The sequence below is a fragment of the Centroberyx gerrardi genome, chromosome 21, assembly GCF_048128805.1.
Source record: "Centroberyx gerrardi isolate f3 chromosome 21, fCenGer3.hap1.cur.20231027, whole genome shotgun sequence".
In the NCBI taxonomy this organism is placed as follows: Eukaryota; Metazoa; Chordata; class Actinopteri; order Beryciformes; family Berycidae; genus Centroberyx; species Centroberyx gerrardi.
In genome coordinates this window covers 11,322,807-11,340,745 of record NC_136017.1, presented here as the reverse complement: position 1 = coordinate 11,340,745, position 17,939 = coordinate 11,322,807, and the positions used below count along the sequence as shown (strand labels likewise).

The following is a 17,939-nucleotide window of genomic DNA, read 5'->3' as shown; positions in this document are numbered from 1 at the left end:
TCTGTATGATCGCTTTTATTCTCTCCCTCTCAACAGGCTCATCTTTTTTGTTTGCTCTCACTTTCCCAGTTACCTTTCTTTTGATTATTCTCTCTCTCTCTCTCTCTCTCTCTCTCTCTCTCTCTCTCTCTCTCTCTCTCTCCCCCTCCCTCCCTCTCCTCTGTGGCTCTGTATCTGTTCCAGCCTTATGTGATTATGGTGAACATGCTCCAGCTTTTGAGTTTCCTCTACTAAGTCAGCTCTGGCCCAGCATCTCCTAATGCCTCTGTGTGTGTGTGTGTGTGTGTGTGTGTGTGTGTGTGTGTGTGTGTGTGTGTGTGTGTGTGAGAAATGTACATGCTTTTACAGCAGAGAGTAACTATTCTGAGCAGTCTCCATTTGTGCTTGAAAGAGAGGGATAGACAGACAAATGAAAAGAGTCTTCCAACACTAGTAATCGTCAGGCAGGCTGTGTGTGTGTGTGTGTGTGTGTGTGTGTGTGTGTGTGTGTGTGTGTGTGTGTGTGTGTGTGTGTATGCGTCCTCAGACAGCCAGAAAAGGAGTGGACAGACATCCCTCCATCTCTGTCCCTTAGCGTCTCCCCTGGCAGCACACTCCCCTCTCCGCAACACACACACACACACATACCCGGGAACGCATCCAGACACACACACACACACACACACACACACACACACACAATCATTAGGTGGAGGGTTCTACTGCAGTACTGCATCTCAGCCGTCATCCCCCTCTACTTGTTAGTAGTGTGTATGTGTGTGTATCAGTGTGTGTGTGGTTTTGTCTATGTGTGCCGCTCTCTCTCTTTATATATAAATGTGTGTGTGTATCTCTTTCAGTGTGCATGTGTGTGCTATTTGTGTTTTTTCTGTCTTTATATGTGTTTCTTTCAGTTAATTTCTGTTTTCTTTCTCTCTTCTATCTGTATATGTGTGTTTCTGTGTGTGTGTGTGTGTGTGTGTGTGTTTTCAGTGTGTGTGTGTGTGTTGGCTGGAGATCAGTTGGAGGTAGCGCAGCCTCGTCCGCTGCTGTCTGGATGTTTAGCGCTGGCTAGCTAACAGCTAAACCCTGCAGCACCGCCACCGGTGCCATCGCTCTCTGCGCCCATTAGTCCCTGTTGTTCCTTCTCCGCGCAATTAGACTTTAAAACCAGCCGGCGCCCCGCCAGCGCTGAACCCGCTGCTTTGTTTTCGCACTCTTTGTTTGGATGCAATGCCGCCTCTCCCTGTCTGTCCCTCCCTTTCTCTTTCTCTCTCTCTCTCTGTCTCTGCTCTTCCCTCCCTCCGCTCTCCACATCCGGCGTGTCGTCGTTGATTTAAGTTGAAAGTCACCATGTTGCGCCGATTTGAATTGATTGATCACCTCCTGTCTGTAAGGGCCATCTGTTTGTGTGTGTGCGCGTGTGTGTTTGTTGTGGTATTTCTATACCTATGAGGACCAAATTCCATCCTTACAAGCATGGGCACTTGGGTTTAGGATTCAGATTCAGTTTAGGTTTATATGTAAGGTTAGGCATGTAGTGGAGACAATGAATGTAGTCCTCACAAGTACAGTAATACAAACGCGTGTGTGTCTCACCGTAAGCGCTCTGCATTTCTCCCTCATTGCACAAGCGCTTTTAGCCGCCGCGCTTTTACAAATGGCACATGTCCCACTCTGCACGGCTCCCTCTAACCCCCATCCATACCCCGCCACCCCCGCAGCGCCGCTGTAATCCAGTAAAGGTGAGCAGTAATTATGAAATGGCCTTTTAAGTCCCCTCCGGTTATTAAAGCCATTCATCTAGTCGGGGCTAAATACATACGGCCCGTACGCCCCCCACCCCCTCATACATCGAAACATCCAAACACAATTACCGCCAGGCCAGCGCCTCCATCCGGCTCCATCCAGCTCCATCCACCGCCCCTGATATCGCTGAGTGCACTCAAGCAGCGGTGGGGGGGATGATTGGGCAGGTCTTTAATTGGAACGGATTTTTGATTGGCCAGGAGAGTAATTGGACTGTACGTCGATTGGCTGGTCGGTTGTCTCAAGCGATTCAGTTTGAAGTCAGCATTGTCACACCAGAGCTTGGACATGAAGACCGAACCTTAATGCCTTTCTCTCCCATTGCTACCAAAACATTATTCATCTTTTAAATCTGACATGTGCCTCATGCCTCTGATGCCTTTTTACTTCCTAGTGCTCTCACATGTCAACATAGGTTTGATCCGATAAAGGCTTTAAGGCCTATATACAGTACATTTAATCTAAGGTGGAGCAAAGGAGATTACCGCACCATGGTAGACCAGTGTTGCTTCTATCCATTTTAACTCTGTGGGTTTTAAGGTATCCAATCAAATTCAGTAGCATTTATTGAAATGGGGAAACACAGGAAGGAACCTTAATATCCATTGCAATTCTATGGCTTTTAAGGCTGCTGTTGAATTCAATAACCTTTATTGAAACACGGCGGCACAGGCAGGGGCCTTTCTATCCCTTGTAACTCAGTGGGTTCTAAGGCTCCTATTGGATTGAATTCAATAACCTTTATTGAAACCGGGCGACACTGAGAGCAGGCTTTCTTTTACAGGTGTGTAGGGTGTCTGTCCACGGTTATATGACATGTGTTTTTATAGGAAAAGGAAGGATAGGGCCTGTTTTACTGGTTCCCAGAATAATGGGAAGGTTTTATTGCCTGGTCCTGAGATTGGATCCTAGATGAAAGAGTAAAGTGTGTGTGTGTGTTCATGCACATGTGTGTTTCTGTAAATATATCTGTGTATAGCCAGTATCGTATATTCACTGTGGTGTGTATGCATCCGTGTGGTCATGCATGTGTTTATGCATGTGTGTGTGTGTGCTCTCTGTACTGCTTATGTCCCCCATTTAAAGGCCAGGAGCAACAAGCCCCTATGCAGAGTTGGCTAAAGTGTCGCCTTGGCAACTCACCTTTAAAATCCCCCTCCTCCCCCACAATAGGGGGGAGGGGTGGGGGGGTTCTGATGGAGGGGGCACTTTCTGGTAACCGCGGCAACCTTTCAGCCACTCTGCTGCAAAGCTGTTTGCTGTAGAGCACATTGTAGTCCAGTTGATAGGTAAGTGTTAAAACCCTGCTGAGGAACTGTGGGAGGGTTCAGGAGTGTGTCTAAGTTTGTGTGTGTGTGTGTGTGTGTGTTTGTGTGTTTCTGTTTGTGTGTTGAGCTGGAACAGTATCAAATTAATATCAAGTTTCTATGAGTATTTCAATATGAAAAAAAAACACAATATCCTGTGTAATAGCTTGGTGTTACCATCCACTGCACTGGGCAGTGTAATTGGTGAGGCAAGATGGGAGGGTTCTGCAGTGTGTGTGTGTGTGTGTGAGCGTCTGTGTGTGAGCTGTGCATGCATATGTGTTAAGACTGAGCAGCGTATCAAATTTGTACTACACAGTCTGTGTAGCAAAGGCTGTAATTTGGGCATTGTGGATTCATTTATACTTGCGTTCAGTGGGTGAAATAATGGGAATCGTCTGGCGGACAACTTCACTCCAGAATTGATAATATTGTCATCAGTAGGAGACACACACACAGGCACACCATAGGGTGAGGCAAGGATAAAAGGAAAATTCCTACAAAATACCAATATGGTTGGTCATTGATATTGCTTCGACCCCCCCATCAAATGTGTACTTAAAACTCGACAACTATATATTTCACTGACGTTCTTTTTTTTTTATCAGTGTGTTTGCTTTAGGGTTCAAAGCAGGCGTGTCACAGTCACTTTTTAAGGTGACACTTTTAAGCTACAAAGCAGTGTCATGGAGCGGTGTTAGTCTTTCCAGGGCCTGTCAGTGCCACGGGACCCTCAGGCTACGTTCCAGGCAACGACTTCACTGCTGTCTGCTGAATACAGACAAGACAGCAGTCAGCCTCTACTGAAGTCTCAATATACATATCACATAGAGGTGTGTGTGTGTGTGTGAGTGTGTGAGCGCGCGCGTATGGGTATTTGTTTGCGTACGCTTTAAGTGTGTGTGCGTGTTTGTGAAGAGGGAGTGAAATGCAAGCACCATTTTGAAGTGGTAATCCGTGAGTTCCTCATTTATCTTTACTTTGGCTTTGGTGCTCATTGCCGTGGTGTTTCTTCTCTGCTCTTCGCCTGTCAATCAAACAGTGTGTCCAGTACTGTGACGTCTTCTTCCTTGGATTTTCTGTTGATGCAGTTTGAGTTTCTGTCTTCTTCTTTGGCTATAGGTTGCATCTCTATCGCATGGTATCAATCACTGATCGCAAAACAGACATTTACTTATAGGAACATGTCTCGGATTTTTACTTTAGCTTCAATGGAGGGGCGCTACGGCTATGAAGGGCACCGTCCATCGTCCCGGGCCTGTTCGGCTGTTTGGCTGTTTGTGAGAGACCTGCACCAGCTTGTATCAGTGGCAATCAGGCAGACACGATGCGAACGGATCCGTGAGAGCATCTGCTGGCACAGCGGGCAGCGATATGTGATAAACGCTGATTTCACCCTCCATTGGATCGAGCTGGCGATGATAGCCAGCTCTCCCCCGCTCATCCATCCTATTAAACCCTCATTATTCATTTACCTCCAGCCTCAACTGCCTGACATGCATGGAGTGAGCGCACCCACACACACACACACACACACACACACGCACACGCACGCTCTAGTAGCAGTGCGTCGCGCTTTCGTTTCTTCTCATATCTCATGTGAGGCAGTCAAGGACACACACGCAGCACTATCTCATACAGGCAGTATCATGAGTTTTAATTTTTTTTACTCGGACCAAAATTCTCACATGGTCTCTTTCATACACACACGCGCCCACGCACACACACACACAGTTTCCCTCTGTGTATAGTGCAGCAGTACGCTGGCAAGGAGCTTAATTCTATCAGGCTGCGAGCCGGACAGCCGTAATTACATTTGTGACACAAATCCTGCCTCTCAAATTGAGCGTTTTATTCCTGAGCGCTCCCCCCTCTCTATTTATAACCCCTTATTCCCCATAAATCCCACTTCCTCTCAGAAAGTCAATTTAGGACTTAAAAGGCAGCGACGCTCCGCTCACTTCCCCCCCCCCTCCCCCTCCCCCCTTCGACTCTATCGCCCCGCTTCCTCACAGTTTCACTTCCCCTTCCACGCTCTAGTTCTGAGCTTTTGAAGCCTCTGAAATGACAAAAAAAAAACGTCTTAAGCAGTGAGTGCCGCGACGCGAGAAAGTCGTCCTTACAGGAAAGTTTCAGAAGGGAGAGAGCGCTGCTTGCATCCTGTCTGTAACTTGTCAAAAGAGCGCTTGTCGCCGTTTCATCGCGATACACACCTGGGATGGGATGCATTTCAGTTTGCTGAGTCGAAAGTGTTTGTCCTTCACCCCTCTCGCTCACCCGTCCCGCCCCGCTCTAAATCCTGTCCCGCTTTGGCAGCTCCAGCAGCTGACTGTCCTTTGTCCATGCGGTAGCCTTTTCCTGCGTGACCTTTTCTCTCTTTTCTCCTTCCTCTCATTTTTCCTTTTTTTCTCCCCCTCCACATCTTCACGCCGATCGTCTCAGCCTCCCTCCTCTCTTCGCACCGCTCCTGCTCTTCTCCGGTGCCTCCTTTTCTACTCCTCTCCTCTCCTCTCCGACCCACTTTGAATGAATCAGCTGTGGCCTTCATCGCCATTCTGCTCCTCTTGCTTTTCTGTTTCTCTCTCTCTCTCTCTCTCTCTCTCTCTCTTTCTCTCTCTCTCTCTCCCTCTCAAGTTGGAGGCCACACCTGAGCACTGTATGATGGCAGTTCATTTATTCCCCCCTCTCTCCCTTTGCTTATGCATGAGCCTGTCAGTTCCCATAGTGCCGTTACTCACTCGTCCCTGTACCACTCACCTCATCCATCGTTTCTTTTCCCCTCCTTTATATCCTTTTTTTTTCCTATAGGATTGTGACTCTGTTTTTCTCCCTTTCTCTCGAAAAACCCCTTTTTCCTCCTCTCTCTCCTGCTCTCTCTCCCACCTGCCTCCCTCCTTTGCATCTTTTCCGCCTTCCATTTCTTGGATTCAACCTTGTTGAGTTTCATTGCAAAATGCTATATATGCATTTGGGGGAAAATATGTTAGCTGATGTTCATTGCTCAGTATTAAATCAGAGTATATGCAGGTCCTTAAAACGTCTCAAAGTCTTACATGATCAACATTTAATGCCTTAAAATGTATTAAAATATCTTTAATATCATTATTAGAGCTCTTAATTTTTTCACCATGTAACGACAGATTCATTTTTCAATTTTCATTTTGAATCAAATATGAAGTAAGGTCGAGATATTGACAAATTCTTTACTTTCAGTGATATTTAGTCAAGGCAGAGTTGGAAGGAAGGAAGGAAGGAAGGAAAAGAAATAAAGCAAATGCCATGAATTGTTTCTGCAAAAAATATGGTTGGCAATGATTGGTAACCCTAACCCTAAGTGTTGGTTTTATTTTTCTACGTTGCATTGCATTACTTGCACTTAAAGTTGGTTTCATTATGTTTGATGCCTGTGCATGTCCACTCTTAAATTCATACACACCTGAGTTAATACAGAACAGGAACATAATTATACCTCATGTCCCTAAACATTTAATTTCCTAGTTGTCCTTTTTCTTTTTGTGCTCATTTATAGCTTCAGAACTTTCATTAGCCACGTTCGATCAAAAATAGTCTCTTTTTGGCAGATCGTTTTTTTCTTTACTGTGCTTGTTAAATTGGTCTTAAATGCAATTCCAGGTAGTTTTAAATTTGGCTTTCTAAAACCTGCAGATACCCTGTAAATAAATAAGAATGAGTACATCCTCTACAATTTTACTGTTTAGTAAGCAAAGGGCACAAGAACAATGCTAACAGCTTCAATGATGCTCAATATAACATCTCACTTTCACGCTAGAAATCATTCTGTCACATTTTATTAATGGTTGGATATCTCATTTCGGAATGAAACTCCCTCCTCCCACCTCACCTAGGTTCTTCTTTTTCCTTGTCTTCTCTCTTTAACATCCATCCACCTCCACGCTCACGGGCCGCCCCGCCCCTCTTGTCTCCTCCGTCTGTCCCTCAGAGCCTTCAGCAGGGGGAGCGCTGGGCCCCACCCTGGGCCTGTGGAAGTCCAGCTCCCTGGAGAGCCTCCAGACGGCCGTGTCGGAGGCCAGGCAGAGCCGGAGCCAGGCCCCGGTGCCCTTCCACCGCCCGCGGCCGCACATGGTCCGGGGCCGGGGGTGCAACCAGAGTTTCCGCACCGCCATCGATAAGTCCTACGAAGGACCCTCTGAAGACGGTAAGACATGTCGGAAACATTTCAAAGACGGGAAGGTTCAAGTCCAGCCGTTTTGGGAGAAATGTCCCTGTAAAATGAACCAGAGAACCAATGGAAAAGAGACAGAACAAATAATGGAAGCTTTAAGGGAATTTTCTATCACTGTTGGTGTAACTTGGGATTCTTTCCTAGACATTGTATCCATTTTACATTAGTGGCTACATTGCCAATGCGCATCCCTTCGCCTTTATATAACACACTGGCACTGAAGAAGAGCCAGGGGCCTGCCAAGGGACAGTGCTTAGCCTAAGTACCTTAATGAAATGCTATATGATTTTATCCAGTCAGCAATTTAGGAAGAGGAACTTTATATCTTACAGCAGCACATTTTTAATGCTCTACCTTCTGAACTCACAGATACGTGCATGTGTGATATTGAGTGTGTGTGATTACTGAGGACAGTAGGCACAAAAGTGAATAGCATTCTCCACATTAGCTGAAATTATTTAGTGCATCCACAGTGTTGAGTATAGTTTTTAGGCCAAATTTGGAGTGAACAAAAAAAAAAAAGACCCATCAACCATTGTATTTATTAATAACTACCTTGCTATCTATGGACCACACCTGGCTCAAATAGCATTTGCAAAATGGCTACTTTTGTGTTGGGAGGATGGAGTTTGCCACAAAGGATAATACAATGAGAAGTTTAGCCAATCACAGGTGAGCATTTAAAGTGAATAACAAATAGTTCAGTTCAGAAGAGTCCGAACAAAGCTCATGAACGCTCCCAAATTAAATAACATCATTTCAATCCTGCAAGGGATCTTCGTCAGATCACCTTGTAATTACATTCATTCAGCTTTTTTGAGCTCAGTCAATGTAATTTGCAAGCTCTATTTAGAATCCTGTGAAGCATTTCAAAGTCAACATTATTTTCTGTCATTAACAGCTTACCTGAATCTATCAAAAGTGTGCTGGTGCGGGAAAACCCCACCTGTCTTGTACTCCCATGTTGAACCAAACACTGAGACTTATTTGCAACTACTATCTGACCCAGTTGTGTTGTGTCCTGAGCTGGCCTTGTGAAGGTGAAAATCTGCTGTGGGCAAATGGATATGACTGTGCCGGTAGAGCCCATCCAGGTGTGGAGACTTGCCTCTGGCCAGCCCCCTGGACTGGGAGAGAGGCTGCCTAATGGAACACTAACTAGGCTACTGAACATAGTGCACACACACACACACACACACAACACACACACACACGCTCGCACAGATCTCTGGACAGCAAAATGAGATATGCACACAGAATGAACTGATAAATGTTGTATCACGTGCAGCTGTATGTGTGTGTGTGTGTGTGTGTGTGTGAGTGAGTGAGTCTGTATCCGGCTATGTCTGTGCATCTGCTGTGACCTTTGCCCTCACACCTTGGTCCCTAACCGCTGGCCCCTCCCCCCTCTTAGACGACGACCTATCGGAGCAGAGCTCGGGTCGCGACACGCCCGCCAGCGGCTCCTCCCGCCAGGGCCTGGACACGGACGATGGGAAGAAGAAGAAGAAGGCCAAGGGGAAGAAGAAGGAGAAGAAGAGCAAAGGGAAGAAGAAAACGGAGGATTCCACCGAGGACGTGGAGAAGAAGACCAAGAAGAAGGGATTTGGTCTCTTAAGGTAGGAGGACTTCTTAGCATCTTTTAATCCTAAAAATCAATGGTGTATCACAAAAATGACTCGTTTCCACTTGTATTTGGTCATTGATTGAACGTTTGAATGCTGTTCATGGAACTGGCAAGGATTTCCTCTGAGGAGTTTGAGCTTACAGGCTTCACTGACTCTCATTGCACTCAGCATTTTGTGGGCTGGATTCTGTTAGCCAGTGTTTACATGTATCCAGAAACTCTTACTACTGCGATTAGTGAGGGACGATCTGGCTGAAGTTCAATCTAGTGCTGTTCTTGATGACGCTGAATTCAGGAAAGGCCATGCCAGTATTGTGACTTTTTAAATTCAAATGGTCATGGGCTGGATGAATGAGGCTATTATAGGGTCTCATTCTGGGGCCTGAACAAGCGAGTGAAAAGTTTTAAGGTTTTCAGGTCAAATTGAACTGATGTTGAAATGTAGAACTTCATGCTTGACACAGCAGGACCCGATTAGCACAGATGGATCTGGTTCAGGTCGGACCGGGTCTCTCATTTATTCACTCTGGTTTAGCTTGGGCTGGGGTTGAAACTCATTAATGAAAGATACTGTTCGTTACAATGTATTATAAGCAAATCACAACTAGTTTTGGTCTTACAGAAAGCTGTTTGAGCTCTCCGGCTTGGTTCGGGGCAGATTTTTCAGGTTCAGGTTGGGTCGAGCTCAAATTTTTAAGTGGAGCTCTATCTGTCCAGTGATCCTAGATCAGTGCTGCTACACTGAGTGGTTGTGAATGCAGGTTTGGTTTTATCCTTTGCAGCTCGTTTAACTCTCTAGTACCACTGGATCTCACCTATAGCCAAGTGAGCAATTTTGCGAACACAAAATCTGATGCATCCCTCCTGCAAACTGTAGAAGTTGGTTAGGTTTTATACAGAAAGTGAGGGGAAAACAAAAGTGCACCTGCCCTACTTTCCCCTTGTTAGGTTCCAACAAATTACCCAGCGAGCGCAGCAGGATTATTGGATATGGACACAACCTTCTCCATAATGGAGGGTACACATTATCGCTCAATCCAAGTCGAGTCACACCAACACACTCCCGGCCCAAGCCGCTTGTCGGCCCTTTATCAACGTGTCCCCGCAGTGATTGTGGTGGTCCAATCCTCCGACAGGAATCCTTATCTATTGGCAGTGACACGGTGTGGTCAGTGTATCACCGCACTTCCAACACTTGAGATTCAATTAGGCTGTGGGGGGAGATAGTGGAGGCTGAGCGTTGGCCCACAGATGGCAGATAAGAATCCAATCGGCCACAGTGTCAAGGGCAATAATGGAAGAGATCTTCACACGGCGGTTTGCCCGGTGCTGGAGAGTAGGGCCGGGATGGAAAGGGCAAGAGGAAGGACACACACACACACACACACACACACACACACACACACACATGCAGACATGCAGAGAGAGAGAAACAAGGAGATACATACAGGAACACTGCAGGAACTCAGTTTAGCCACTATTTTATTTGCAGAATAAGAGTTTACCTTTGCAGTATGACATAAATCTTGATGAGTTCAATTTATAGTAAATATCAGAGTGAGTAGTATCAAATTGATGTAAGTTATGAGGATCTTTTGAGGGGAAAAAAGCATAAATTAATGCTTTTCTGAAAATTCTATTGTTATTTGCCTCCTGATCACAAACTGGAGGTTATAGTTTACCCGTCTTTATTTACCACTGCATCCCTGCCTATAGGGTATCATTTATGCACTAGTGATTATATTCTTTAACTATATATCTTTCTTTCCTGTTACACCTACATAGTTGTTATTCCCATTATTTTACTATTCCCACAGCAGAGACAGACACATTCTGTCTGTTTATATGAGGTTTGGAGGGGAATCTCTGCATCTATACCCTGCAGGCATATCATTTCCTGTTGTTTTTTTCTCATTTGTCTGTGTTTATATATTAGAGTTGTGATCTTTCTGTCTCTCCCCCTCCCTCCATCCCTTTTACACTCTCTCTCTCTCATGCCTGCTCTCACTGTGGAGGGGCCAGAGTTATTTGCGCTGCGATCAGAGAAATTTGAATGTTTTCTGATAAAGATTCAGACAGACAAGTCGTAATTACATTCACAGCAACTGTTGCCTTCAACTCCTGCTTGTTTCCGTGTTTCCTTTGACGCGGACGTGAATGCTGGCACACAGTATAAACAGTTTGAACACACGCGTGCACACACACTTTGTAATTCGCACACTCAACCTTTTGAATGGACCGACATTGCCAGAAACACTCAAAAATAATCCATTGTTCAGCCAAGCGCAGAAGCAGTGCGCTTTTTCAACTCATTGTGAAAAGCATGGACATTGTGAAAAGCTTCCAGATTGTTGCACCACACACTGGCCTCTCTCTCCCTGGCCTTTATCTGGCCGACTTGATCGTTATTGAACTTGAAATATGACTTAATTAGCTGGAATATTGCGCGGCTCAATCTAATTGCAGCTCTCAAATGTTATTTTACTCCAATGGCAGCATTAGGAAAAGGGCAAATTATAAACATATGACCTCAATTTGCCTCCGCAATGAAAAGCGTGCACAACAGCAGCTAGCACAACAAATGTTGGAAGTCGGCCCTGTCCTTTCAGCGGCCGTAAATGTTTAGCTTAGCCTCGCCAGTGTTTGAGGAACACATCGTTGTTTTTGGCCGCAACACGTTGCAAACAGCTGGGTTTAAGGTGACCTCTGAAACTCCCATATTGGCCGCGAGAACATCGTATTTGCAGAGTCCATATGTGATCGTTTTAGATTTGAAGGGTTTCATTCCAAAGTGCTGTAATTGTCCCATCTCAGACACTGCAACAACTTTGAGTGATGATGCATCTTGTTGCTTATTGGCCCAAGGGCTGACTGCATCATTCAAGGGGGGCGACATGTTTCACCTCTATATTTTGGGGGGGGGGGGGGGGGGGGAATTACTACATCAGATTCAACACAACTTTTAAAAACATTTTGTAAGCAAATGTCTTAAGAAGTGTCATGGTTTTATAGCAACACAATGTATTTTAATGTGAATCATTTTGTGAGAGTAGGTGTTGATTGAAGTGTCAGTGAAGGTGCAAATGATGGATATTTTGTGTGGAAATGACATCTTGATGTGAGGAATCAGAAAGGAATCAGTTTGGCTCTGATGCTGGCTCACTCTCCGCTCGTTCCTCTTGGTGTCGAGCGGGACGGCTTTACATACTGCTCCTGCATTTTCCCCACACTAAGCTCTCCCAGACCTGTTTGCATCATGTCTCCCTTATTGCCGAACAGGCCAGGGTAAATGGCAATGCCCTTCAGACGTTCACCTCTGTGTGATTTGCATATTGCAGCCACCATGCGGGTGAGTCTTCAAAAGAGGCTGGCTGCTGTCTTGTCTGTATTCAGAAGACAGCGGTGAAGTCTTTGCCTGGAATGTAGCCTGGGGGTCCGCGGCTCTGACAGACCGGAGAAAGACTAGCGCTGCGGCTCGGGCTGCGCCGCTGTTTTCTCTCAACACCCCCGCCACATCCGCGTGCTCTTGTTGAACAAATAGGTTAACCTGGTCAAGGGGTTTGGCACGTCTTTATCCGACAAGGGTATTTGCGTCACGCTTTTTCATTTCAGTTTAACCTTGGCCCGTATTATCGCTGCATCCGAGAGTAAAGGCTCGGATTCCTTCTGCTGTGTATCACAAAGGAATGTGGCGCTTTTGCAAGTTTTCTTACCCTCAGGAAGTTGATATGGCAGAAATTCTCGTGCTAGTGTGCACAGCTTATGTTCCAGCTTATACTCAATCTTGTTTTTGTGTAAGGATTAGACTTATTATGGTTTTGATTCAACATGACTAAGTCAGGAGGTCAGGTTTTGAAGGATATAGCTTGTGACTAACACTCTCGGATTGTGTCACCAAGTGAATGCCGCTCCTCATGACATTTGATGTGCAGTTGAATAGCTATACTGCTTCACTGTGTGTATTTTTACATGCGGTTTATTCTGCTTATTGAGCGTGTGTGTGACTCCAGCGTGTCACCAATCCATGTGTGTGTCATCGCTCAAGCGCTCCGCCGGCACCGCTGAGCGCCGACATGCCCCCGTCCGTCCGTCCCTCCGTCCAGTCAGTCAGTCACTCAGTCAGTCAGGATCAATGTTGAGCTGTCGCCGTCAGCAGGCGTCCCGCCGCGGCAGCACGCCGCCGTCCCTCCGCCAATTTGGGGGACATGAAAGCCGGCGTCTTGATCTGCTGTTTACAAATCCGCCTCCGACATGATATATCCCCCCCTCTCTCTGTACGCAGCGCTGGGAAATCCGACAGGGAAGCAAGCCAATTAGCGCCGTCCGTTCCGCTCTTATCCTATCGCGGAGCAGCAGGATGCGCGGGGTTGAAAGGTAGTCACTGGTGGGCCGCACTCTACAGTACCAAAGCCTTGTTGTCACACTGGAGGGGCCCGCTGCAAGATGATTTCAGATGGATTAGCTCTGTCCTTGTGTACTCCGCCTCCACATTCCCTTTCCTTTAGCCCTTCCTCCCGTTCCCTTCGTTCGTTTCATGATGAGTCCTCCTTCCTCCGTCTGTCCTGACATGGCTTCGTTTCCTTCCTTCCTCCTCCCTTCTTTCTTTCCTTCCTTCCTCTGCCTTTCCTTCACTTCTTTCTCTATTCAGCTTCCTTGAACAAACTACTTATTTAACCGTGCTAGGTTAGACAAAGTGAGCTCTCCTGTCCACTGCTGAATCAAACGCACAGTCCATCTCTCACAATTAAGGTGGTAATCTGTGAGATCCTTTCCTTATTTTGTCTCCATCTTTGTCACTAAGCGCTCATTGCTGTGGTGTTTCTGCACTGCACTTCCCAGAGATCACCTGTCAATCAAACAGTGTGTCCAGTACTGTGACGTCTTGTTCCTTGAGTTTTCTGTTGATGCAGTTTGAGTTTCTCTTTTCTTTGTCTGTTCAGACATGGTGGCTATCACTGCTCATGCTAACTACCCAGTTCTTCTTCTATGTATTCCAAACAAATCATGATTACCACTGCTATAAACATAAAACACATCACTTCCTGTGTGACAGAGCATTTTTCCCGGGAAACACTTACCAGACACGCTTTCATGGTCTGTGTATAGGTTGAATCACTATTGCGTGATAGCAGTCGGAAATAGAGAGTAGCAAAACGGACGTTTATTTATATGAAACTGTCACAGACTGTGACTTTAATCGCATCAGACCAGCAATAACTCCACCAACGGGAAGGAAGGACGGAAGGAAGGAAGGATACATTTAGACTATTGGAATGGGCCCCTGGTTGTCAGCAGTGTTGGTAGGCATACCAAAATCCCTGTGACATGTTTGTGTGGGTGTCTCAGCATTGACTCTAAGCTGTGATGGGGGTAAATTGGAGGTGCGTTACCTAATCCTACCGTCGGTTAATGCACTGCAGGTGGATTGCTTTGATCCACCATCTTGCCTGGCGTTCAAGAGCTGTGAAAGGAGCTGGAGTGGAGTCTTCAAACTGGAGTATTTATCAATGTTAGTCTTCCCTTTAGTAAAATATGTATAAGGCCATACATTTTGCACACAGGATAAACCTATATCTCTTGTGGATAAGCATTATCTCTCCCCATTCATCTCTATTCCCCTTTTTATCCCTGTAAATAATGCATTCCAAACCACAAATCATTTTCCTTTAAACACTTGACAAGTGTGGAACACACAGCCTCGGCTTACTAATCAGCGCTGCCCTAAATGCGTGCACAGATGTGTACACCCAGGGAATGTAAAGTCCTTCAGCAGGATGCATACATCCACATTTGCATTGAAAACCACATGTTGTCCAGAGATTGGCCTCAATTAAAGAAATGGACTCGGCAATCATGCAAATCCTAACGCTAAGGGTCAATCTAAGTTTTTCTGCTGCACTTTTACTGCTATTGGTTATAACCTTCCATTAGAGGAACATGGAATTGCCCATTAGTGTGTGTATGTGTGTGTGTGTGTGTGTGTGTGTTCGTAGGCATACGTATGGGTCTGTGTGTGCATGTTTTTCTTTATCTATATCTTCAGTGCACATGGTGTGCGTGAGGCTTTGTGTTTGTACATTTCCTCTCTGCTGCAAGACATTTTCCTGCAGTCAGTCATAGTTATTTGAAGCCATTACGGCTCTCCAGCCTGTCTGCCTTGACGAGTCCTAATACAGGTTTTTCCCACCGCACCCCTCAACCCAAAAATGTACCATAACACTGGAATGCTGTTAACACCGAGCAGCGATTCGCCCTTCTTAGGGAAAAGTAGTAAAATGACAGCTATTTCCTTTCTCGTTTTTTTTTTCTTTTCATAATTCAAATTTGTGCACAATTTGCTCCCTGCGAGACTGCCACCGCCCTAAATAGAAAAACCTGCCAAGTATTTTCAGCGTCGTCACAAATGAGCTTTCGCAAAGCAGGGGCAGCCTCCTGTACTTGCTAGCGAGGCGCAATTCTAATTTACAACTTTGCCAGGGAGGCAAACAGACACGGGCGCTATCACCGACGGCAGCCTTCGGAAAAACAAATTAACTTTTTTTTCCCTCTTTCTACCCTCCATCCAGCGCGTTGGGCAGCTTTCCTGAAATGATGTGCGGGTTTATTGGTGTTGATGTGAGCTGTCAGTCAAATATCAGAGGGACGGGGAATTGACAGTGGAGATGATGAGGAAATCCTCATGCATATATATCAGCTGATAAAGGGGCCGTCACAACAAGCCTCCGCCTCTCCCTCCCGCCTCTCTCTCTCTTTCCCTCTGTCTCTCTCTCCGCATCTCTCCTTGAAATTCCCCCTTCTCTTCTCACACGAAAGGCTTTTATGTTTCTTGTCTTTCATGCCTCGGCTCCACCTGCCTCCCTTCCTCTTTTCCAACCGGACCAGTTGGCTCAGAGTGCTCTCTTATTTACAGCACCGGCCCACAGCGTGGAGGGGAGGGGAGGGGAGGGTTACATACATACACTTAGTCTTCAGCTGTTTGACTGTGAAGTAGCTCCACCACAGCAGCTAAGAATTAATTACCTTATCTGTGGGCTTATCAGCAATATGGCTTGTTTACCGTATTCCTCCAAGGCTTTCCGAGCAAATCTGGGAATTCGATCCGGGTCCCTTCTCAAAAGTTATGAGCTCCCTTGTCTTCTGCCACCCAGGTTATCTTCCTTGACTCCCCACTCATATTTGAATAATTCCAAAACACTCTATATATCCATTTTGAAAGAAATAATGTTGCTTGTTGTCCATTACTCAGTATTTCAAAAGCACAGATGATTACACCCTCCCACTTCCTACTATTATGTATGAAGCGGTCTTCAGAAAGCTACTAACTTGAATAATGTTCAGCGCTGAGTTTTACTTTCATGCCAGCAATCATTTTACCAGAGTAGGTGTCACATTTTTCAAATGGCGGCGATCTCATTTTGAAATGAAACTTTTTATTTCTACCGGTAACGACGGTGACTCATCCGGCCGGGGAACACGATACGCACATTTGTACAGTGAATTATTGACCATAAGGTAATTATCAAATGAGACGGCGAGCTGAGACATCCATTTGTGTTGATCAGTTTCACGATCCATCAATCCCTATCGAGTTATGACATTTGAATTGACCCTGAGGGATGGACGGTTTGAAGATCAGACGAATCCTATCGGCCAGACAGCTCAACGGCATTTCAGCGGCCGACTGCCCATCACTCACCGGCCAATTAAAGGAACCCATGTGGCCACAGGAAACAGTCGCGACCAATTAGCATTTGATCTTGCATACGTGGGCATGCGCACACACACACACACGCTCACGTACACCCAAAACACCGGGCGCCAGGAAGCCACCTACAATGGCGGGTATGTCCTGTCCAGTCATCATCACGCCAAGAGTGATGGATGGGCTTCTTCTGTCATTAAGGGTCCGCTAATGACACACATATGCAAGAACACACACACATGCACTCTTTCTGCTTTTGTCTGTCCTTGCCCCTCACTCACTCTCTGTCTCCCTCACACTGAAACACACACACACACACACACACACACACACAGAGCCAGACCTCTGTCTTCCAGACGGAGAAGGTTAAGTGTGTCTTGTCTGCAGAGGTGTGGAGGGCCAGAGAAGCCAGGAGTTTAACCTTTCCCGGGCTGCGCTTGGATCTCATCTGGAGCCGGAGTGGATTAGCATTTTCACCACTGCCTCCTCCAAGTTTTTCACCACATGTAAGGCTGGGGACACACTAGAAGACTCTTAAATTCCTAACCTATTTTGAAAATGCATTGTATCACACACATAATGACTGATTTAACACATTGTTTTGTCTCTCAGCAGTAAATATGCTCACACTAGATTATAGGCATGGATGGGGTATCACACAATTAACAATATAACTGATATTTTGCTGCTTTCTGATACGTCGCTGATGTCAGGACGTCAGATCTCGCTGGAATTCATGCCATCCAACGTGAATTAATATGCATGTAATTCACCGTGCATTAATATGCACTGAGAAAAAACAAAGAAAATTCACAAAATGAGAATTTGGGTGAAGCTGTGGCTGGAGGGACATTTTTGAGCTGTACACCTTGCAGTTAGGCTTTATCAGCGGTCTAACCAAGCAATTTCTCTCTGGTTGTGTGTGTCTGTCTGCATTTGTATGACTGTATGTATACTGTCTGGGTGTGTGTGTGTGTGTGTGTGTGTGTGTGTGTGTGTGTGTGCGCGCTCCGATGCCTCTGTCCTGATGTCTTCACTCTGCACTGTATATATTGTTTACAGCACATTGATTGTCTATAACCACTCTGTTAAAAGCAGTGATGTATAGGACCGACAGCAGAGGAATCACCCTCACTGCCACCCAATTACTGATTTTTATGTGTGTATAGATTTTATGTACTGTATGTATACACACACACACACACCTTCCGCAATAGCAGAGTGTGAGAATAAAGCGCGTAGCCCAGTGGTCTCGTTAAATATTAATGGTTTCCCTGACAAAAGTAGGAAGGGAAGAGGGAAGACAAGACA

The 17,939-nt window shown here is 45.8% G+C and overlaps 1 protein-coding gene across 2 annotated transcripts in view; it reads left to right on the top strand.

Moving 5' to 3' along the window:
* The window catches only part of pard3ba (par-3 family cell polarity regulator beta a), a 149,315-nt gene that overhangs the window by 78,963 nt on the left and 52,413 nt on the right, over positions 1–17,939 (top strand). For both annotated transcript variants that reach the window (XM_071923785.2, XM_071923786.2), the window contains exons 18-19: positions 7,057–7,272; positions 8,714–8,918. In XM_071923785.2, coding sequence (XP_071779886.2) covers positions 7,057–7,272; positions 8,714–8,918 — 421 coding nt within the window. The remainder of the gene's footprint in view (positions 1–7,056; positions 7,273–8,713; positions 8,919–17,939) is intronic.